At 34.3% G+C, this 22,116-nt stretch overlaps 4 protein-coding genes across 12 annotated transcripts; 2 read left to right on the top strand and 2 right to left on the bottom strand.

Moving 5' to 3' along the window:
- Window positions 1-374: 374 nt before the first annotated feature.
- On the bottom strand, window positions 375-6,470 carry LOC124175946 (dnaJ homolog subfamily C member 7). 2 transcript variants are annotated; one of them, XM_046556624.1, is made up of 11 exons: window positions 6,222-6,470; window positions 5,080-5,237; window positions 4,858-4,982; window positions 4,290-4,478; window positions 4,077-4,195; window positions 3,629-3,782; window positions 3,288-3,452; window positions 2,941-3,106; window positions 2,691-2,837; window positions 2,451-2,603; window positions 375-2,180 (listed from the first exon to the last, which is right to left on the bottom strand). In XM_046556624.1, the coding sequence occupies exons 1-11, from the start codon at window positions 6,305-6,307 to the stop codon at window positions 2,074-2,076; spliced, it is 1,569 nt and encodes a 522-aa protein (XP_046412580.1). In that variant the 5' UTR covers window positions 6,308-6,470; the 3' UTR covers window positions 375-2,073. The 2 variants fall into 2 exon arrangements, with proteins under 2 accessions (XP_046412580.1, XP_046412582.1); XM_046556626.1 differs by having other exon boundaries at window positions 5,080-5,168; window positions 6,222-6,469.
- A 1,245-nt stretch (window positions 6,471-7,715) lies between these two features.
- On the bottom strand, window positions 7,716-13,188 carry LOC124175940 (protein ecdysoneless). 2 transcript variants are annotated; one of them, XM_046556610.1, is made up of 6 exons: window positions 13,120-13,188; window positions 12,395-12,626; window positions 11,790-12,283; window positions 10,174-10,645; window positions 9,769-9,958; window positions 7,716-8,966 (listed from the first exon to the last, which is right to left on the bottom strand). In XM_046556610.1, the coding sequence occupies exons 1-6, from the start codon at window positions 13,150-13,152 to the stop codon at window positions 8,516-8,518; spliced, it is 1,872 nt and encodes a 623-aa protein (XP_046412566.1). In that variant the 5' UTR covers window positions 13,153-13,188; the 3' UTR covers window positions 7,716-8,515. The 2 variants fall into 2 exon arrangements, with proteins under 2 accessions (XP_046412566.1, XP_046412565.1); XM_046556609.1 differs by having other exon boundaries at window positions 13,108-13,170.
- A 162-nt stretch (window positions 13,189-13,350) lies between these two features.
- Window positions 13,351-16,105, top strand: LOC124175955. Of its 7 annotated transcripts, none has more exons than XM_046556641.1 (6): window positions 13,351-13,405; window positions 13,532-13,737; window positions 13,941-14,103; window positions 14,256-14,451; window positions 15,098-15,442; window positions 15,530-16,105. In XM_046556641.1, exons 2-6 carry the CDS (start codon window positions 13,634-13,636, stop codon window positions 15,547-15,549), a joined length of 828 nt encoding a protein of 275 aa, XP_046412597.1. In that variant the 5' UTR covers window positions 13,351-13,405; window positions 13,532-13,633; the 3' UTR covers window positions 15,550-16,105. The 7 variants fall into 7 exon arrangements, 3 of the variants coding, with proteins under 3 accessions (XP_046412597.1, XP_046412598.1, XP_046412599.1); XM_046556642.1 differs by having other exon boundaries at window positions 13,354-13,405; window positions 13,620-13,737; XR_006869273.1 differs by lacking the exon at window positions 13,351-13,405 and having other exon boundaries at window positions 13,469-13,737; window positions 15,098-15,308; window positions 15,530-15,645; window positions 15,733-16,105.
- Window positions 16,106-16,414: 309 nt separating this feature from the next.
- LOC124177003 (leucine-rich repeat and guanylate kinase domain-containing protein-like) lies at window positions 16,415-21,452 on the top strand. Its single transcript, XM_046558991.1, has 10 exons — window positions 16,415-16,468; window positions 17,030-17,329; window positions 17,465-17,763; window positions 18,190-18,394; window positions 18,489-18,692; window positions 18,798-19,013; window positions 19,082-19,238; window positions 20,042-20,340; window positions 20,413-20,664; window positions 20,993-21,452. The coding sequence occupies exons 1-10, from the start codon at window positions 16,415-16,417 to the stop codon at window positions 21,227-21,229; spliced, it is 2,223 nt and encodes a 740-aa protein (XP_046414947.1). The 3' UTR covers window positions 21,230-21,452.
- Window positions 21,453-22,116: the final 664 nt, after the last annotated feature.

Below are 22,116 nucleotides of genomic sequence, written 5' to 3'. Positions count from 1 at the left end.
AAGAAATTTCTCAGTGGTAGAAATGAAGCTGGCTCTTCGGACTGATTCAAACTATGGGTACCCAAAATGTACCTTGGCTAGGATGTCGTAGAATCGTTGCTGAGAAAATACTACCAGTTTTCACGGTTCAGCTTACTGCAGTAAATCGAGACGAAAATCCACGAGAATTTCATAATTATTACCTTTACTGATAGATAAGTTGAATCAGTTGATTTCATTTCCAATGAAAGACAACAGAGACCCTGTTTTATAATTTTTCAACTATATATGTTGCAACGACGAAAAGAAATCAGCACAGGAGTACAATATTGTATTATTTAATGCATGTAACATGAGATCAAGTTAAAACAACATATCATTATAGAAATACAATATATGTTAAGTCATAGTTTTATTTTCTTACGAGTATACATAATGCAGTCTGAGGTGTAAGTGGGTTCAAGGCCTACTTCATGAAGATACCCTTTACCTTCATTCCGATAATCTCAACTCTTACATTGAAACATCTGATATCATCGAATATCTACTCCACAGAAAACATTACTTTCTAAATTTGATTAAATATATATTTTAAATTATAATCGATGGCGATAGGAATATTTCAACACGTTGCTTATGTCAGCATTACAGTTTTTTCTGGTCACATCGTATTCATCAGCAATAATTATACCGAAAAAAAATAGTAGAAAACCAAAAATAAAATAGAGCTGTACAAATTTGTAAAGAATCGTCCCTATCACACAATATATTACTGTAAAGATTACAGTTTTTCAAATATTCACGGGTTATTAATTTCAGTTTTAGTATATAATTAATCCAGGGTAACTGACTTAGCGCAATACAAGGCAAGATGATATTTTTTTCTTTTTGCCTTGACATGCCTTGATTAGTATAGCATTGAGTAAATATGTGCTAAACTTTCACTCATCATGAGGAGGAAAATTGTAGCATGGAATCTTTTGTAAAACACTGAGATAAATCACTGTGATTCAGACTAGTAAAGTTTGCATGCATCGGTTGTATTTTTTAATATCAATGATTCATGCTACAGTCATACGATTATGCTAATGATATAAATATATTCGATGGTTACTGCCACGTCATTATATTTCATACCATAATAGAACGTTTCAACACACGTTTACATGATTTAATAAGGCAAAGAACAATAATGGAAGAGTTATTGAATATTCGTTCAACATTTCGACTGTTGGTCACTGTATCTCCAAGCCTGCAGCTTATCAGAAATTGAAAGTCTCATCTTCAATTGCGCTTTTGATAAAACTAACAATCAGCTACAAAAATTAGTGCAGCAAATTTTCATATCAAGTAAACGTTTAGTAGACTTATTTTCATTCATCTTATAAAGTGATGTAACATAATGAAACGAAGAAGAATAATATTTCCGTTACCAATTGAATGCAAGTTGCATCACGCTATTTGGCAAACGGAAAAATAAAGTATATGTGATAAATTGCTATATTCAATTTGCTCAGATTTTCATGAAATAGGGAAGAAAATAAAATTATATATTGTAATATTTGTGATTGTTCGGTCCTGTCAGATAATGAATTTCTTCTGGTTGAGAAGAATTGACAGAAATATCTATTCATCATGTTAATGTAATGATCAAAATATTCAGGTCAAAACCGAGAGATTTGCCGTGTCGACAAATCAACTTTTCCTCACTTGTAAACGAACAGTTAATATTTTCATCAGAATGCTAATTGTCGACTGAACATATTTTTTTATAACTTAACATGCTGAGAAAAAATGGATTTTACACTAATTTCTTCAAATTTCTGCAAATAAGAGGAAATTTTGTACGTCGGAAACCTTAATTTGATAGGTATAATTGAATACATTTTATTCTGTCACATAAACAGAAGAAAAAAACATTCAGAGAAAAAATATGAAAATTTAATAACTAGTCAGATATCTGAGCAAGCTACTTTCGTCAAATTGAACGATACAGAAACCCAAAGATCAAATGGATATGATTTTATATACAGAGGTACATTTCATCTCATGACGTACACATATCTATTATATAGCAGTATTACTGAAATAGAATTAACCAAAGTGGGCAGTAAAACCGTGGGGCATACTGCCTGCTTGGAACTGATAGCCACCACCATGATGTCCAAAGAAGGATTGGAACATTGCATTTGGATCCATTTCTGCAATAAAAAAAATTACGTGTTAGCATAACTGTTGTGTTATAGGGATATACCAGGGTGTTGCATTTTAATCGCCCCAGGCCGATTACTCTGAAACTATGCAAGATACGAAAAAATATTTCCTGCAAAACATTTATCGTTCGAAGATGAAAGTGTCAGATTTATCGTAAGCAGAATTGCCAAGGTCAGATGAAAGTCAATTTTTTTTTTTTTTTTTTTTAATGGAATTGTATAATTTTTTTGTCAGCGTCAGAAAAGTCAAATACTCACCGTATATTCCACCCTCCATATCTTCCAAGTCATGACCGTTGTCATATCGCGCACGTTTCTTGGGATCTGAAAGAATGCCGTACGCCTCGCCAACTTCTTTGAACTTTTTCTCCTGTTCTTTTTTCTCGCCTTCAGAAGCATTCGCGTGTTTATCTATAAAATTTGAAACTCATTATGAAAAAATCATCTGTCAAATGATGTGGTTCAATCGCCAAAAATTAAAATGACAGTATATATTACCTGGGTGATGTACCATGGCTCTCTTTCTATATGCTTTCTTAATATCGTCGGTTGACGCATTTTTGTCAATGCCAAGAATTTTGTAGTAGTCTTTTCTCTTGGATTTTTTCAATGCAAGCTTGGCTTCCTGCAGTAATCTTTTGTTATCTAAAATTAAAATTCGACAAGTTAAAAATCTACTTCAAGGAAAATTATGCTGTGTTTCTAGCAAAAATTGATTTTTCTTGTAGGCTATCTAATTTCACGGTACCTCTGCTCTTGTCCATTTTACATGCTTGTTCGTAATCACGAACAGCCTCTTCAAAATCTCCAAGTTCCATGTAGCAGGCGGCTCGTTTAAGTAAAGCTTTAAGGTAACTTTCATCGAGCTTCAGTGCTTCGGTACACTCTTCTAAAGATTCTCTGAATTTTCTTAGCTGGAAACATATTTATCGTAAAATCATATGGGAATAAACCACGTCATTGATGGCAAAAGTGGCAGTAAGCTGATGAATTACAATGCAATGCAAAAAGGAAGTACAGCTTTTACAAAAAATTATACATTCCGCCTAAGCAAATATTCAGATTTATATGTTTGGATAAAAATTGTGTGTTTACCTTGGCATATATCAATGCTTTATTGAAGTGTAATTTAGCATTGGCTAATATGTTCTGAGGATCTATGGTTAAGGCTTGGGTATACAGATCGAATGCCTCGGCATATTTTTCCATTTTAAACGCAGTGTTACCGTCTTCTTTTTTCTGTTTTAAAGATTTCGCTCTCTGAAATATGACAAGAGTTGAAGAAGTATTATAATCATTAATATTGTTTTCAAGATGTTGTAACGATAAGAGAGAAAAGTTTCAAGGCATAAGAGATTCAAGAATATTTCATGACTTCATTTGTGTAAGTACAAACCTACGATATGGTTGAAACTGTAGTTGGATTTTGATGTTACCTTGTAAATCTCCATCGCCTTAGTATGATCAGGTGCTAATCGAAGAACTTGTTGAAAATGCATAAATGCTCGATCTATGTTGTCTTGGTAGTAAAGACACATGCCGCGTACATAAATTGCATCTACGTTCTGTTTGTTAATGTGTAAAACATCGCTAAAACAGACAAAACATGATTAACCCACCGTGTGAACACTTGATTTTTTACACCTTTTGTCCATACACTTTTTCAAACTGTTCTAGGCTTTCAAGAAATCGGTAAAACTTCAGGGTTTCTTCTCAAAGCGTTAACTATATTATTCAAAAGTTGGCAGACTCAAAAGTTTTCAAGTATTGTTCACAAAAATTAATATTCAGAAAACGACTGCTCCCTAAAAGACTCTGTGTTCACACGCAGGGTTAAAACGGTGAAGGATACCAAAACTAAAACAATCAATAAATATAACAAACTTGGATATTTCCTGTGCCTCTTGAAATCTGCCTAGAAATGCCAAGCATTCTGCTTTGCGGAGCTTGAATGTCACACAAGAGGTGCTCACATCACAAGAGCGGTCCATGCAATATACAACCTGTAATAAATGTGAATAAATTTTGAACATTTTCATATAGAGCATTGATTTTGTTGTCAGATCTCGTCAAACTTCTATAATAAATGAATCTTACTTTACGAAAATCTTTTTTTCCATAAGCCACTTCTGCTTCTTGTAAATATTTCTCAAGGTGTTCCAAGTTTTTTTTCTCCGAGAGAATAGCACTGTTACTGGGATCCAGCTCCAACACCTTTTCCATGGCTGCTCTAGCTCCGATGTTATCGCCGACAATCAGAGAGCATTTCATAACTCGTGGATAAGCCTTTAAGAATACTATACATGTCACAAATATTTCAGAATTTTTTAGGGTGATCAAAAGTTATGAAAAAAGAGAAAAGACTGTTGAAAAAATCTGCAGCAATATTAATTGTCAATGATAGTGAACTCAAATGAAACAACATCCATACCATGTGATAAAAATGATTCTGTACAAATTCGAATAATACCAACTGAGATATTTACAATTTGAGAAAAGGATGATGTTTCATTCTTGTTCACCATCGTGGCATAAAAAGTATTGCTGGAGATTTTTCAAACGAATTTTTCTTTCTACCTAACTTTTGATTCATACCTTGGGTCTCATTAATCTTTAATAAATGAGTCTCTTTGTTGCGGATTTCATAGTGTTTAGACTTATATACCTTTACAAATCCTGGATCAATGGCGATGCATTTCTTAGCATCTGCCAAGGCGTCGTGATATTTACCCAGCATCATATAACACGCAGCACGGTTTCCATAGTACGCTGGTGAATTGGGACATAGTTCTGTAAAATTATTGTTCAGTTGAATAATTGACCACAAAATGAATTCTTCACGTTCAGAACAAACGCTTTTCCATTGTTATTATTCATAGACACCTACCGATTACTTCAGTATAAACTACTAAGGCCTCTGCGTATTTCTTGGTTTTGTAAAGTTGATTGCCAGTTTCTTTCTTCATTTCTGCCAATCTGAAAATAGAAGAAATATATACGTACCTAGAATGTTTATTATCCATCTTCCGTGCCTTTATCTGAACACTAAAATAATGGCAAAATATTTTTCAAATTTTTCATGTACGTATGTCAGAAAATGAAGGACAGCATGTTAAAAATAAAAATTCAGCAAAAATTTTATCCAACATTTGAAAGGATGGATTACTCTAAACTTTATTAACGAGAAATTATAAGTAAATATCACATATATATGAGAAGTGAACCTTTTGCACAGATAACAAGCAGATCTTGGGAAACAACAAATGTTACATAGACACTAATTGTCTTAAAGAAAACTATCAAAAGCTTACAAAATAAAATTGAGTCGTAATATCACTAGTCAGTGCCCAGAGAATTGAATTACGTCGAGCGATTACTGGAAAAGTATGAGACCCAACAAAAAAAATACAACAGACTTCCATTATATGACCAATACTATAAATTTGATTAACTTGGAGACTATGGCCAATAAAAGTGGGCATCACAATAAGGCTGACGTTAGTAATATCATTGCAACAAAATATAAAGCAGTGAAAAAATCATTATAGCACAATTTGAGAACGACTTTCAAGGAATTTATACAAATATATTTTATTTATCATGGTTTGTTAAGAGAAATTGGATAATCCTAAAGATATGAAGAATCGTTGCCTAAATATGCATCATTACATTAACATTACCAACTTCATCCTCCATTCATGAACCATATGATTAGTGTTCTTGATTGTGATACCGATTGAGGTTTTAGATAAGAATTAATGTACTTGATATGAATGAACTATGTGCAAAGAAAATATTGCATCATTGTGGCCTGGAGGTCATATAAACGCTGCTTTCTGTAGCTAAGCATGCTTGTCGATGAAACAATGTGTGATCAAAAATGTCGACGAGGGTTTAAAAATCTGAAAAGAAGTTGTTAACCACTAAGTTAGGAATCGAAGGGAATTTGCATGGCTGTCAAAAACACAAGTTGCAGCGAGTTGTGATTTTTCGGAGCTCTAGAAGCGTATCTGGGATATAACAACTCACTCTTCAGTGGTAAAGGGTTGTATTTCTTCAATAGGATCAGGATCATCGATGGGGTCCCATTCTTCATCGTTCAGTTGTTCAGCCATATTTTATTTATTTGCAAGCAACTTGAGTACTAAAAGTTATTCGATCACCACAAGTTAGATGATTTATAAATTATAAACGGCTTTTAGATCTAATGCGAAGAAAACCGTAACTCCGCAGGGCAAGACTGACAGAACAGAATGTATGGAATGTCCCGTGGTTCCCGAACATCAAGATGGTCTTTGAGCTAAGATTTATGCCCGTTTTTACTTCCAGCATCTACAGACATGACTTTGAACTATGTATGAATTTGTCGTTCCTAAATTCTAATCGTTATTTTTAGCATGCCGACGTACGTCTGGTTAATATTTTTGAAGTCTATGGTATGAGTTTTGCATGTATTGCCGACGCATCTGGTAATATTCCTGCGGCTTTCGAACTCCAGTAACATTCGTATTAAGATTTTTATCCGAGGCGTTCCAAGAAAGTAATTTATGAATATGTAATTAAACAACTAAAACACCTAACATAGTTCTCGAAATTCCATTCCCTAGCATAGCCATTTGAAAGAAGAAGAAGAAGAGATCTGGTAATATTGATGAATAATGGAGTATGAACAAATTTATTTGTGTATACATAATTAAAATCAATTGCACGTTCGATTTACTATTCAAATTCAAATTCGCAGATTTCTATGTAGATATGCATTTGAATATTCTATTTATAATTATTTTAACTACTTTGTCATAATTTATAGATTGACATATATACAACTGTTTTTATAATCGTAAATCAAAATTTTCCGAGCTCTGAAAATCGCAAAATAGCAAGGATTTTTTCAGTCAATATCCGCCCGATTTTGAAAAATAGGCAACTTAATTCTTGGATACGCTAAATCGACGTGATTATGCGAGAGAAATCGATTGCGCGCACTACAAATACGTTGTGAGCAACGTCTCAAGAGTTACAACCGAAAAATGAAAAGTTTCCTTCGTAATTTCTCTGCTGTTGGTCCAGCGGACGTTATGTTTTTCCGGCATTCATGAGGGACCAATTAGTCTGTCAAGGATCATAGAAATCGATACTAAGACTAAAAATATTTCGCTTTATAAAAGTAAGGCCCCCATTGTATTTTTGGTGAAAATATTGACGATTTTGGATGATGCTGGAATCAATTATTTGATACATTATATCAACGTAATTTTGAGAAAGGAATCAATTGGGCGCAATCCGAATTAAAGAGTGACAATCGAAAAATGTAAAATTTTCTTGATTGTTAGGCACGGGCTATGTGGTAAAAAATATCAATCGTTTCAAACGATTGTACTATCGATCGTTTCAATTCCTTAGTATCGAACAATCCATGTTCTTCTGTAAACATCGAAAAATAGATTGTTAATATCGATGGCGAAAACAGGCGCGAAAGTTAAAACATTTCTAACTATAATTGTAAAAAGAAAAATGATCGCGAAAATTTTTAATTATCATTATTGTTAATTAAGAATGTGTACAAAATATGAGAATTTAATATAAAGTAAATTATGGAAAGTTAAATATTTAAATACTCTAATTAACAGCGAGAAATTTAGTAGAAAATACAGATTTATTATCGACCTTACAATTAGTAATGTGTATTTACTTATTATAGATAAGTTGCTGACAGATGTTTGCACAGAAATTTAAATTACTTTCGGCTTCACGATATCGATAGTTCAATATTTTCCATAGACTTTAAAAAACATCGGTAGTCGAAACATCATGAATGTATGTCGCCCAATCCTATCGTATGTTGTCCGACATATCGCAAGGTGTTGTATACATGCATTTATTTGTACATACGCATACGAATAGACGTGAGTGTTTGTAGTCTAAGCTTAATAATCCAACTTACGTTGGATCTTGTCGCGAAAGCAGGCGCATCCTTATGAGCTATGCAATTGGCGTATCGCCAAAACAACGAATTCAGTAAGTAAGTATAGGCGATTGCCGTTTATTAGACGAAGAAGGAATTCTCGCTCTCAAATGTTTACGATAATATTAATTTACAATTGCGTTTAATAGACGAAATATTTGGAAAGTTATAACAGAACTTTACTGCTAGTGTTGATAATACAAAAGATATAAAACGAGAATAAAAAAATAAAAATAGTGCAAGTCAATAGCTGCCAATTCACAATACATTGGATAATACGATTGCTTTTCGTCCAAATATATTGGAGATAAGCTGACTACTGACGTCGTACTTAAAATTAATGATAATTGTGAAAAATTTAACTTTGTAAGTCAGGTGGAACAGTCGAGGGTGATTGCAGGTGTAAATGCAAGAGACGTCGAATGGGTCCGCCAAGAATATTTCCAACAGCTCCTGCACCTCCTGCTTCACCTTCTGCGCTTTCTCTTAAATTTAGCTCCATAGTCGAATCTTCAACGCAAGTGTCTGTATTAGATTTTTCTCGTAATCCGCTAAGGTGCAAATCCATTTCTAGTTGAGAGTCAAGCAGTCTCATGTACTTGTCCAATTCACCACCTTTATCCTCCTCGCTTCCACCCAACGAACCTTCCGAGTTGCTGTCGAAATCATTTTCATCTCCTGGCACAACAAGATCCAAGATTCCACGTAAAGCGGAATCAAATGCATCTGCATTGAAGTCTATCCTCGTATCATCGGCATCACCATTTGCTCTGATTTCGCTGTTATCGTCATTTGACTTGGACAGTTGGCTGAATCATAAATCATCACTATTGGCTATGCAACTCAGACCAGATCGAAGTCAAATTAAGGATGAATTGGTTAGACCGTCAGAATCAAAAGTTGGGATAGAGAATAAAACTGTTTTGCAAAATTTCCAGAGATGTTGCTCAAATCAATGATAGTAATCACGAATGAAACAACATCCCCACTGTATAATACAAAAGATTCCGAGCAAATTCAAATAATTAAAGCTAAGATGTCAAGAATTTAAAAAGTTTTACACTTAGAAACGTTCCAAGAGCTTAAACTCTGACGTTTTTGATCAGATTCTAATGTTTTTCGGCTTAGTTCACTAACTTAATTATCACAAATTGTATGAGAAACATGCAAGAAATTTGTAATCAACCTATAGCTATAATGCACAAATGTAATTGCTGATGAAGGTCTGTTATACTTTAATGACAGTAGTCAGTAACATATTTTTATCCACTCTGCAGATAATGGTAAGTAGAAATTTTTAGGTGATCTATGGAAGTCTTTATGGTGAACAAAATGAGCCCATTAACATTAGAATCGGATAAAGAACAAGAAAGTTCAATCATTTCAATCTTTCTAGTTATGAAAGCTTTTACTCCAATTATTGATAACTTATTATATAATAGATAATAGAATTGCTGTTCCACTCGTGTTCTTTATTTATTATTCATGCAAATAATATATTCATGAAGATTTCTTGAACGGTTTTTTCTCTTTTCATAATTCTTTAATTTGACGGTCTGGCTAATTTACTCTCAAAACAGTCTTTTCATTCCAAAATTATGAACAACGTACCCCGGAAACTGAACTCCATCTACGTCGCTTGAATGTTGCAAAAATTCCCGAACTTTCTCTTGGATTGACGGCGGGTGCTGATCTACCATTCGATCATTTGATGACCACTGCTGGTCCAGCATTGAGTGCAGTTGTTCTGGATCTATGTTGAGCCAGTTATCATTGTCTGGAGGGCTCAATCGCCCTTCACCTATTACAAAAACTAAATACAGCATGTGCACACAGCACGTCTTCCACTTAAAATATGCTTTTGATGATAACAATTTCATATTTCGAAGTAGCGTTGATTTTGAAACAATAAACTTGAATTTTTCTTTAAATATATATACAAATGGTACGCTTAAAAGAAGTATACAAGATGTGTTTAGAAATCAGAGTTAATTTCTAAGATCGTAGACGTCTTACTCAATGACTCGATATCATGGTGCGGAGCATTACGCCAGGTCTCCAATATTCGATGAGCCTCGTTCTTGTCACCAAATAAAGAATGATCCCTGGAACTGGATTGAAAATACTCCTTGGCCATTCTAAGCAGCCGATTGTATTCTTGACTACCCTCTAAAAGATTTCGGAAATATCCGTTTGCTGTCAACCGTTTCAGATATGCAACCCATTCGGTTTCATTTTTATTTTCATTGTCTTCATTCTGTTTGATTTTGCGACTGGCTCGTGCAACAAGCATTTCCAATCCACACGATATCTTTATCCCCAACAAATGCGGCTTATGACAAGAATCATTGGGTGAAGGTAAATTCCAACCAGTTCTTGGATCCCCAGCGTAACGACAGTGAGTTGCCATCGCGTATAGGCATCTAGTCATTTTCACATTGACCATGGCACGTTGTTCTGGTGGAAAGTACTTCATCGCTTGGCAAACCTGGAAGAAATAACCAGATATCTATTAGGTTGTTTAGAAATCCGCAGCTCGAATAGTTCAAGTGTTATAAGCCTTGAAAGTGAACTTTGTATAAAAATCCATCTTTAAACTTCTTCAGTTGCTTGTATATAGACTTCACTACGTTACAAAAATTTAAATAACAAGATTTAGAGGAATTTATTTTCTAGAAATGCTTACAGAATCAAGTCCACATTATAAAATATGGCTGTTTAACCATGGTGGGCACTAAAAATAGTAAAAAAAAATTCCCAGTCTTCTCCCTAACTTTTCTTGACCAAAATGTAATTTGTTTATAACTAAAATTCAGACTAATAGCGCCAATTCGGCTACCTAATATATAGAGTTCCAAATCAATCGGTTTTCAAAAACACATTTATGATCTATATAAATCATGGAACCGAGCACGTAAAAAAAAATCGTTTCCCGAATTTCTTTTCTTCATCAAAAAAGCTCTATTCTTTTTTATTTTAGTACACTGCCGTAAAATTCCTCGACTGATAATAAAATTTCCTGCAGTATACATGTAAGAGTATAAGAGTATGGACAAGAAATTGGGGGACAGATGGGAAACATGGATGGAAAACATATGGCAGAGGGTGCCAAGAGGAAAATAGAAGAAATGCTAAAAGGGGAGTTACTACTAGAAGCTTATGAATTTAGTATTTTATTTGAAAAGTGGGATTAAAAGATGAAATACACAGATTATACAAGTCAAAAATAAAGATACGGGTATATAAATATATTTGTAGGAATACTGAGGTATTGCAAAGTTAAATAAATAAATGTTGGATGTAAGTTCAAAAACATAAAAATGTATGAATAAACGAAATTAATGAATATAAATAAAATTAATAATAAATCTCCCTGACTTTTCTCTAATTTCCCAGGTTATTTTTAGAATTTTTTAGATTTTTCTCAACTTCCCAGTTTTTTTCACTAGTGGACAACATGGCAACGATTGAAAAAAAAATCGCAGAGTAATTGAAATGGAAATAAATGGAAATGGAGAATAAATTATACAGATAAAAATCGGATTCAAGATAATCTGTTCTGAAACTCAAAAAAATTAAAGACAAATCTACAAATTGGCCCCTGATATTTCAGTGAAAATTGGTACACTTACTTTTCTCTCAAGTGGATCCGATTGACAAACAGTCCTCAGTGCAGCTGCGATCAAACCAGGTTCCTGTTTTAGTATGGCGATAGCTCTTTCTGGTAAAAAGACTCGAGCTTTGTGGATTCTGTTTTGTATTTCCTCTGGGTATATGGCAATTTTCTTTTGAATAGCAGCTTGTATACCATACTGCATTCTGGAAGCTGTAGGTTTCTCTCTGATGTTTCGCAGCATTTCTATATAAGACAAGTTTTCATCTCTAACAACATGTATTTCGCCATTATATATGAAAACACGATCCTGACAAGTTTGTGGTGTCGCCCAACTTGGCAAAGACTCTGCAGCTTCAATTAGCAAAAATTCTCCATCAGAGTCAACCAATTTTACGATTAAGCCATCGAATGCCTTCGTCAGTTCCATTACCAGAAACACAAGAAACCACTCGTCACCAACATCCTCGTCAAATCGCAGACTAGCATATATGTGTGGTGGTAGCTGATAATCTGCAAAAGAGGAACTGGAACTAATAGTGCTATAAATTGAAGGGTATATAATTCATGCAATGAAATTGGTGACACACATTTTCATACCTACAAAACATTATCTTACTTTACCTTCCACTCGAGCTCCACCATCAAGTTCTTTGTTGAGCTGGATAATATTCTTTGTTCTGGCTTGAAAGCCTAACGAGTCTCTATGCCATATGTATTCATGAGTATACTTTGAAATTCGATTATTGTATTTGTTTATTTCAGATACTAATTCATCTTGAGATATTTCCTCCGTCGATTTGTAACACAAGTGTGGAAACAGAAAACACTCGACAAGATCATCCTCTCTAGTATACTGCAGCGGGATTGACATGATTGATCGTTTCAGTAATCAGATTATACTTATTCTTTTATTTCTCCTCAGTTAATGTCATTCAACTTTTCACAATTACATACATACTTTGATCTAACTGCGATCTATGCATATTGCAAAATGAACAACGGAGTGATTCAGCCCTGACATAACCTAACTTTTCAAATACCAAGTTGCAGACTAGAGCTTTTGAATCATTCCTCCATCGACGCTGATCTGATGCACCATGATGCACGAAAATACAGTTTGCTAAACGGATTACTATTCAAAAGCAGTACAAAGTAGAGTCCCTATAGAGACTAAATACAAACTACGAATGCAACGCCATCTAGTGATGATTTACTGCACTACTTGCACTGTATTGGCAGAGATGAGTAGGTATTGGACTACAGTCAGATTGAATGATGTTTTCTATACCAGAAGTAAAATATGATAAATAAACCTAAAACGATCAACTGATTACCAATCTCGAGACCATATTGCAATTACACCCGCCTTTGATATTCATCAAGGATGCTGGCGACGACACACGTCTTTAACGCGTAGTGCAAGTTCCAGTATTATTGTATTTCAATGAGCTTTAGAGAGACAGGAGAGACACGAGGGAAAATTTTTACTTCGGCTACAGAGCCTAGATATAAGGAGAACGATCGTAATGTATGAGACACGGCCGAAAATTTATGAATAAGGGGAATACCGTAATCGCATGATACAGATATCGTCCTGGCCTTAATGTCACCAGCGCTACTCTGGTGGACATGGTAAAAACTGTAATATTTTCCCTCTTTTCAGACCGCAAATAAAGCCAAACAGCCTATGTCGATCGTTCTCTTTATATCTAGGCTACATGATTACGACCATCTTAGGATGAGTGTTTTTTGGTTCAGATTGTAACGGGCAACGCGCGTCATTGAAACGTTGTTAACGAGCAAGTGTATAATGATAAAGCTAATAATTTGTATTAAACTTATTTAGGAAGAAACGAAATAATGCCGTCGTGTATTGCGTTAAATTGTACGAATGTATCGGCAGAGGCTCGTAAATCAAAAAGACAAAAATTGTTAGAGAAGAAATACAAAGTAACTTTTCATAGGTTAGTCAAACTTATATCGCTTTTACTTTATGTTACGTTACGTATGGGATTATTTTACCTGAACCTTGATTTTAATATCATTTGGTTGTTTTTTGAGTATATGTTAGCGGGAAAAAAAACAACAACAATACCAATGATATTATTAATGATACAGGTGTCGATATTTTTGCAGATAATTTCTTTACGTCTGTGTATTTTCTTAGGTTACCAAAAGATCCAACGAAACGACAAAAGTGGCTCGATAGCCTGTGTATTCCAGAGCCCAGAGGCGCGAGTCCTATGATATGCTCAATTCATTTTCCAGAAAATGCGTTCGACAGGACGTCCCAGTCTTGTGTGAGACTCAGAGAGTTTGCAATACCATATGTAAGTATGTATCAAAGTATAGAAATTGTATTTACAAGCAACCTATCTGTATTTTCAATGAGACACAATGCGACACTATCAAATGAAGAATGAAACTGCGTTGTGTCTTATATAAACTTTTTTGGGTATTCGAAAAATTCAGCACATTACAGGGTCCCTTGGATGAGGAGTTTCACATTACATTGCACAAGTCCGATCAAAGCAGATTGCCCCAATCTCTGAAGCAGAAAACTGTATCACAGATTAATCACCAAGAGGTGGAAGATGACCCTGAGGAAGTAAAATATTTGGATGAGGAAAATTTTAGTGACGACGATGAAAAATTTGATGAATTATCCATTTCTGAGGGTAAATTATCAGACATAGAATTATTGCTTTCAAATGTTGACATAGTTTAAATTATTTTGATGATTTTTGAAGGATTTTACAAGCTTCAAGAAAGCTTTTGATTATTTTTAATTAAGTCGAACTGGAGGTGAATATCTGACCCAATTTCTAGATCAAACTCATATTTCTTATTTTGCTTAAACTCCTTATTTCGCATTACAAATCTAAAGAATATTGGTGTTCTCGTGTTTCTGTATACTGGAATAATTTTCCAAAAGAAATAAGAATTTTTAGAAAATGATTGAAATTTATTTCTCTGGTATATAGCTGAAAAAGTTTGCACGCATCTGTAAAAGAACACATCCAATGAAAATCGGATTATGATAACTTTTCAGAAATTTTTAAGAAGCATCAAGATTTTACCATAAATTATAAAAAATTAATTTTCTGCATCGAAATTCAAACATTATTACAAAATTCATAGTATATATTAAAATTTATCAGAGATTCTGGACAATGACTAAAAAACCGTTAGAAATTTGCCTTCCTAATAAATTTCTAGAAATTTCTAAAAGTCTCTAAACATAATTTTCGCCAGGGAATACTCAATAACTCATTACAGATAGAATACATGTTCATAATGTGGTGAAAAATCCTAAAATTATAGGTATACCATATCTTATCGATGACACTAGTGAAAGAAAATTATATGTCGACCGGTCCACCTCAGTGTCGCCGAGAGACTTTATCAATGATGTACCACTAAAGAAGGAGCCCAAAGTATCTGTAACGCGATCGACATCGGTTTCACCCCAACACACTGAAGACAGTACAAAAACGCAATTTTTCCGCACAGTATTGATGAATACGAAAAAAATGTATGTTCATAAAATAAAAATGCTGCAGCAAAAGCAGCGTAGAACAGCAAATAAATTGGCAAATATGCGGGCTATTCTGAACGTATTAAAGAAAAAAAATCTTCTCGGAGCAAAGGAGCTTGCCAATCTTCAAGGTGGCTTCAGTTACTTTTGATACAGCTACTGCATATTTCAGCACTACCTAAATATCAGGAGGTGTTTCATGTAAAACTTTCTTTCAGAGAACGTTCTTGCATCCTGATATTAGTGGAACGCTGATCTTGGTTCTACTTGAAGACATTCTTCAATGGATATACAGCTTGGTAGCCACATTCATTGCAGAATATAGGAATCGAAGGTCCAGACCTTGAAAAATCCTAGTCTCTGCTTAGTTGAAGACTTCTGCGTGTCTTTGGAAAAAATGTCTATTAGATTCATTCTACAGCACCAGGTACTGGATTTACGGACGTTAGTGTTTCAAGCAAAACATGAAATGCACTGTGACGTTTTGGCTGGCCATTCCTCTCCTGTTGATTGTCGAGACATTTCATCACTGATGTTAATGCAAAATTCTTGAAGGGCAACATTCATTGCGAAAATTGCATTGGAGCAATATTGTAACACAAAACAGATACTTGGAAATGCATGCCGGGAAAAAAATTTCAGATTGCGGATACAATTTCGGATTCTCTTCGCACAATACTGTACAATTGATGTATAATGCGATATAAATAACATTAATGCGATTCTATGGTCAACAAAAATTTCAAAAATGAATGTAATATTTTACAGTAATAAAACTAATAGATTTTACGTAAGTAAGTATAATCCTTATGTATTCCCTTATTCATTCCATATTCTCCAAATAATTATCCAATTATCTTACTACTGTTTCTAAACCGAATAGATAAAGTATAGGCGCTTGTGAAATGATCTGAAATTTGTTAAATCAGAAAAGCAAAAGCTACATTGAAGTTGTGATTGTTTCTCTAGAGCTGTCACTAGTATTTTCGTGAATTTGTTGAAGCACACATACAAAGAATTATTTCCATAATATGTAATTAGTGTAATACAAAATGCTTGCGATGCCTGAATAGTAAATTAAGATAGAATCAGTCTATACTGTTATGCAGGACTCTATGAAACGTATGAAAAGTCTTTCATTTGCCATGAATGAGGAAGTACGAATAACAGATATTCGTTTATACATATGAATTAGCAGAGTAAAAAAATTTTTCGTAGACTATCAAGATTTTCAATTTGTTCAATAATTAAACGCGTGGGATTTGGCAAATAATGCCAATCGTTTTAAAGAAAACATGACTTTCATGAAACGATTCAATATTTAGGTAATAGCTTTTCTGCACATTATTTACGTAATGATTTTACCTTATTTCACAGGACAACTTTTTTTTTTCCCGTAAATTTGTAACAGTTAAGCCTAATGTTAGACAAGATGGGAGAAAACTTCAGAAAACACAACGTTCTACATCTGTCTCTTTTCCAAAATTACCAGCAATTGAAAAAATACGAACATTGTCAACAGATATAGAAAATACAGACTTTCTTCCAAACCAAGTCGAACTGCCCCTCCGGAAGTCAAGTTCATCTTTATCATCCGAAGTGCGGGCTTTTTGAAATTTATTATTAAGAAAACTAAAGGAACATCCTCCAGCTCTTAGCAATAGTTTCAGCTGAACGTGACTTTATTGCAAACCTCTGACTTATTTTAATATTTCAAGTTTTCCGGATGGAGAGAATATTCGTTACCAATTTTATACCCAAACTTGGAGAGCGATAAAGAGAACAAGCAACGTATTATCGAAAGTAAATGGGGACGAGGTACTGCGCTTGACATCGGACTTTGGGAGGATAGCATTGCTCCTGTAGTCAAAGTTAGAAGCAGAGTTGACATTGACCTCGGTGTGAGCGAAGTTACCGATGTATTGACCGATGAAATGGTTGGAGCATGCTCATCTTTTTTAGCAAAATCACCAGAGACTGAACTTTATGTTGAGAATAAGTGCGAGCTTGTGAACATGGTAAAATTTTAATATTGGCAAAATGTTGTCGCACTTCGTCGATCGACTAGTGTGAAAAAGTTGATAAAAAATTTTTAGTTTAATCCTTTTTAGGGCAAATGTTGATGATAGTTTTGTAGATTATGATTTTTTCAGGGCCTGAGAGATATCTTCATTTTGCAATATCGTCATTACTTGCAGTACATTGACTTGGAAAATAATAGTATTGGTGACTTGACGCCACTCGGAGGAATTCCATATCTGATGTACTTGAATGCAGCCCGTAACAAGCTCAGAGACGTTCTGAGATTCAAACCTCCGTGGTGCTTGACATATGTAAATTTGGCGTATAATAATATTTCGAAGATCGATGATTTGTCTGAGTTTTGGAGTATTGTCAGACTCGATTTATCGCACAATGTGATTGAACGTATTGAAGGACTGGTAAATTTGAGGTATCTGTCAATCTGCCTTCAGCTTTGAGATCAAAAGTTTAGGAATTACTGTAAACGTTGTTTCATTATGGATGAATGAACCGCATGCATCTCAATCGCAAATTAAAAAAATAGTAAAGACCGTTTAGAAAGAAACAACCTCCCTACTGTGTGATGAAAATGAAACTTGACAATTTCTAATAACACAAGATGAGATATCAAGAATTTGAGAAAAGGTTTCGTAATCATTTCTATCTAGTACTAGACATGTTGTTTCAATTATATTTGCTATCATCTGCACAGGTAAGATAGTTACAGATTTTTTGAATGGTTTTTTCTGTTTTTATACCTTCTAAGTCAGATGGTGCTGTTCGCCCTTAATCCAAAACAATCTAGTTTCAGGAAATGTTATCTTACCAAATGAATAATCGTAATTTACTATTGCAGACACTTGAGGTTTTTGAATCTTGGATACAATATAATTGAATCCGTTGAAAACTTGGATAACTTGGACATCCAGGAGTTGAATTTGGAATACAATTGCATATCGAATGTCAGATCTGCCACATCTGCTTTCGGTATAAGTACATTGCCAAATCTTCGCACGTTGATTTTAAGGCACAACAAATTGACCACATTGGAGTTTTTTGAGGTAAATTCAATTGACAGGAAATATTCCGTCTGAAGTGTGCTTGATTTGGCAATGAGAAGAAATTATTTTTACGAGTAAAACGATGTTTACCTAGGGTGCTTACGGCTTACGCTACATCGATTTAAAGTACAATAAAATTTCGGATTTACTGGAGGTGTCTCATCTAAAAAGTTTAGTTCACGAGATTGATTTCCGTGGAAATCCCTGTACCAACTGGCCAAACTATCGAGATGTATTACTATTCTCAATGCCAAGCGTTATGTTTGTCGACGGTGCCAGCGTTACCATCTCTGAAAAGGTATACTGCTCAGACTTCAAAATAGGATGGAATATTTGTATCATTCCCATTTTTACACGAACAAGCATACTTTGCGCTGCAACTTCATCATATTTGTCAAATCAGGTGTCTGCCAGCACAATATTTGCACCACCGATAGAACTGGTGGTGGCTTCCAGTGTAACGAAGCTAATGCTTCTGGAACATTTAAATACCATTGACATTGACCTCCACATTACACCGATTGATCAAAGTACTCCACCATTAATAATACTAACCGGCCCTCCAGCAGTGAAGAAGTCGATACTAGCCAAAAAGATCGCTAATGATTTGCCTAAACGGGTGAGACGAAATGTTTCATGGAAATTTCACTCATGGATTTTAAGAAATTTAATTTAATGGTTGTCTAGGTCAGATACTGCCTTAGTCACACAACAAAGCACCAGCCGTGTGACGACCCTCTCGGATCGACTTACCATTTCGTTAGTAGAGAAGAATTCAATGAAATAACAAGACGAGGGGAATTTTTATCGACCAGAGAGTGGCTAGGAAATAGTTACGGATTCCGTTAGTAGATTTAGCTTTTTAATTCAGTTGAGTAATAATTGGCTATACTACCTGAATCATAAGTTATGAAAAGAGAAAGAACCGTTTAAAAAATAAACCGTAGTGTTGTTTGTTCTATTTATTATATTACATTTATGCCAATAATAGTCAAAACGAATGAAATATTATCCCTAGATGTAATAAAACAGATTTGGAATAAATTCGAACAACACAAGCTAAGACATCAACAATTTAAAAAAATATTTTACAATAAGATAGTTAAAAATGATTAAACTCTAGTGTTTCGTATCCAATTCTAATGTTTTCAGGCTTATTTAATTCAATGTAGAGATCTCCTGATTGTGAGATCGCCTTATAAAATTTATCGTACAGTAATCTTGAGAGTGTATAACAATAGATTTGTATAACTAAGATACAACAGGTGTTCGTCAACAATTAAATTTGCGAGTTATAACTATACTAGAATGTGGGATTCTTTATACCTGTTTCCGACAATTTCTGAAGATATAAAACATCAGAAATGGATTAAAAAAGACACCAAAGTTGTATCATTTTAAACGTTCTAATTACAAAACCTTTTTCTCTAATTGTTGTTACCTCAGCTCATGTGATTCGAATTTATTCAAATTCGATTGCATTGGGTAGCAGGGATGTTTTTTTCATCCGCGTTTACAATAATTGGTACAAATACCATTGCTGGAGATTTTTGAAAACAGTTTAAAATTTTTTTTTTCAACTCTTGATTCAGGAGCCATAGTCCATTCGTCCTCAACAACAATAACACAAATCAATGATTATTGCAGATGTGAGTGAGATCAAAGCACTTGCTTTGGACAAGAAAATCGGTATCACTCACATGGATCTGCATGCAGCATTACAGATGCAAAGTCGATACGTGAATGCGAAGTTAATTTTGGTATTGACCAAAAGTGAGGAACTCCATCGACTATGGATCCAAGAAAAGATACAGATCTTTACATGGGTGAAGAGCAGTCTGCAAAATCTTGTAACTTTTAAACTTGAAAAATACCGTCGACCTACAATTGAAATGAAAGAATCTACGAGTCCCAAAGTGAACTTTATCTATGAATTACTAAACGAGGTAAAGAACCATTAAATTATCATGCTTGTCTTGTACCAGGTTAAATCAGTTAAAAAATTGTAACTACCACAGGTGTTGGAAACTTTGGACTCATCTCCTTTTAGCACTACGATGGGATCGGAGGTGACGGAAGAAATGGATACTGTAATGGTCATGGAAAGCCAAACCACTCTCCCTGAAATCATAAAAACTTCCAGTGACATTGAAATGGAAAAGAAACATATCACTTTTCAGGGAGAGGATGAGCAATCCACTACTGCACCTTCCTCGAATGTGACTTTTAATTCTGATAAGCTGACTGTACCAATGCCCGATGAATTGAAGGTTTCAAATAATTTTATTCGATCGCTGATTACCAATTACCTATGTAGCAAGTGGTTAATATGGCTGACGTTGATAGGCCAGCTTATGAACTTCAAAGTTTTAAGCTTGGAATGTATTATTAGATGTTCTTTTTAAAATTATATTATTAAAATAATTAAAAAGCTACTGGACCAATCAGAGTTAAAACCTTTTTAAAAATTAAAGTCCTTTCTCCCTTAGCTGAAAACTCCCGGTATAGTGATAATTAAACTTCTAACATTCAGGGTGATTTTAATAACTTTCCTATTTAGGAGAGTGGGATGTTAAAAGTCTTTACATTCATTTTTAGGTCATACTAGACGAACATTCGAACGTTATTATCGAAAATGAAGAGGACAAGAGAAGAAGACTGAAAGAAAAAATTCGTTTGCAACACGATTTGTTACGTCTTCAAATGGACAATGATGAATTTGTAGAAGGCGAGAATTTGGAGGATTACTCTGCGTCCAGCGATGATCTGTTTGTTTCAAAACGAGTTAGTAGTCAAGTAATACGTAACATGCAAGTTTTACAAGTCCTGTTGTAAACTTTTCACACCTTCTACGCTGATCTGAAATAAAGTAGAAAAGCACGACAGCAGATCAAATAGACAAATAAATATACACCTAGAACATATTTCACTTGTAATTGTGATTCACAGTGCTTACCTGGCATGGATTCTCCAAAACTTTTGGAAAAACTTCACAGTAAACTTGTAACTAAGTCTAGGGAACAGTACTTCGAACAGCATCTAAATAGCGTTGGCTGTATTTCCCTAGCAGTAAGTCAAGTTACAGTTAACACTTTTACATCATTCTTGTTCACCATTCTAAAACTGCTCTGCTGTTCAGGTATTCACAGATAATTTGGAATCGGCTTATAATCAAGTGGTCGATTTCGTTTACGAATTTTACATCAGTCAACCATCACGCAAATCAAAGTTTTCTATGGAAATTCAGAAACTAATGGAAGCTGTTAATGCATCGAAAACCAAAACTTTTCTTCAAGAATTGGAAGAGTATAAACATATAAACAAGTTCAAATTCGAACACTTTTGAAAACTCAAAATACTGATTCTTTTATACCACAGTTTATTAAACATAAATTTTGGTGACATGTTCTCATTTAACAATGATCTACTTGTGACAAAAATTAACATCCCTCGCAATTACAACAGAAAAAGCTTTTCCAGGGATTTATTATTGTCAATAAAGCAGAGTTTGCACATTTTAGAACCGTGTAGCCTTGTATCTTAGGATCAAATACTGAAGAGTCAATTCTTAATCGGAAGTAAAGACAATGGATAGAGGATGTGAGATAGAAATGAGTGAGTTCAACAACTGGGTCACTATGTGAAATTTATTTTTTAATTGAATAAATCAGTCTTTGGTTTCACATGAAATATCAGCTGTGTAAATACAATAGATAATTTAT

Source organism: Neodiprion fabricii, chromosome 2 (assembly GCF_021155785.1).
Source record: "Neodiprion fabricii isolate iyNeoFabr1 chromosome 2, iyNeoFabr1.1, whole genome shotgun sequence".
In the NCBI taxonomy this organism is placed as follows: domain Eukaryota; kingdom Metazoa; phylum Arthropoda; class Insecta; order Hymenoptera; family Diprionidae; genus Neodiprion; species Neodiprion fabricii.
The sequence above is the reverse complement of the archived record's forward strand: the minus strand, read 5'-3'. Positions and strand labels throughout refer to the sequence as shown.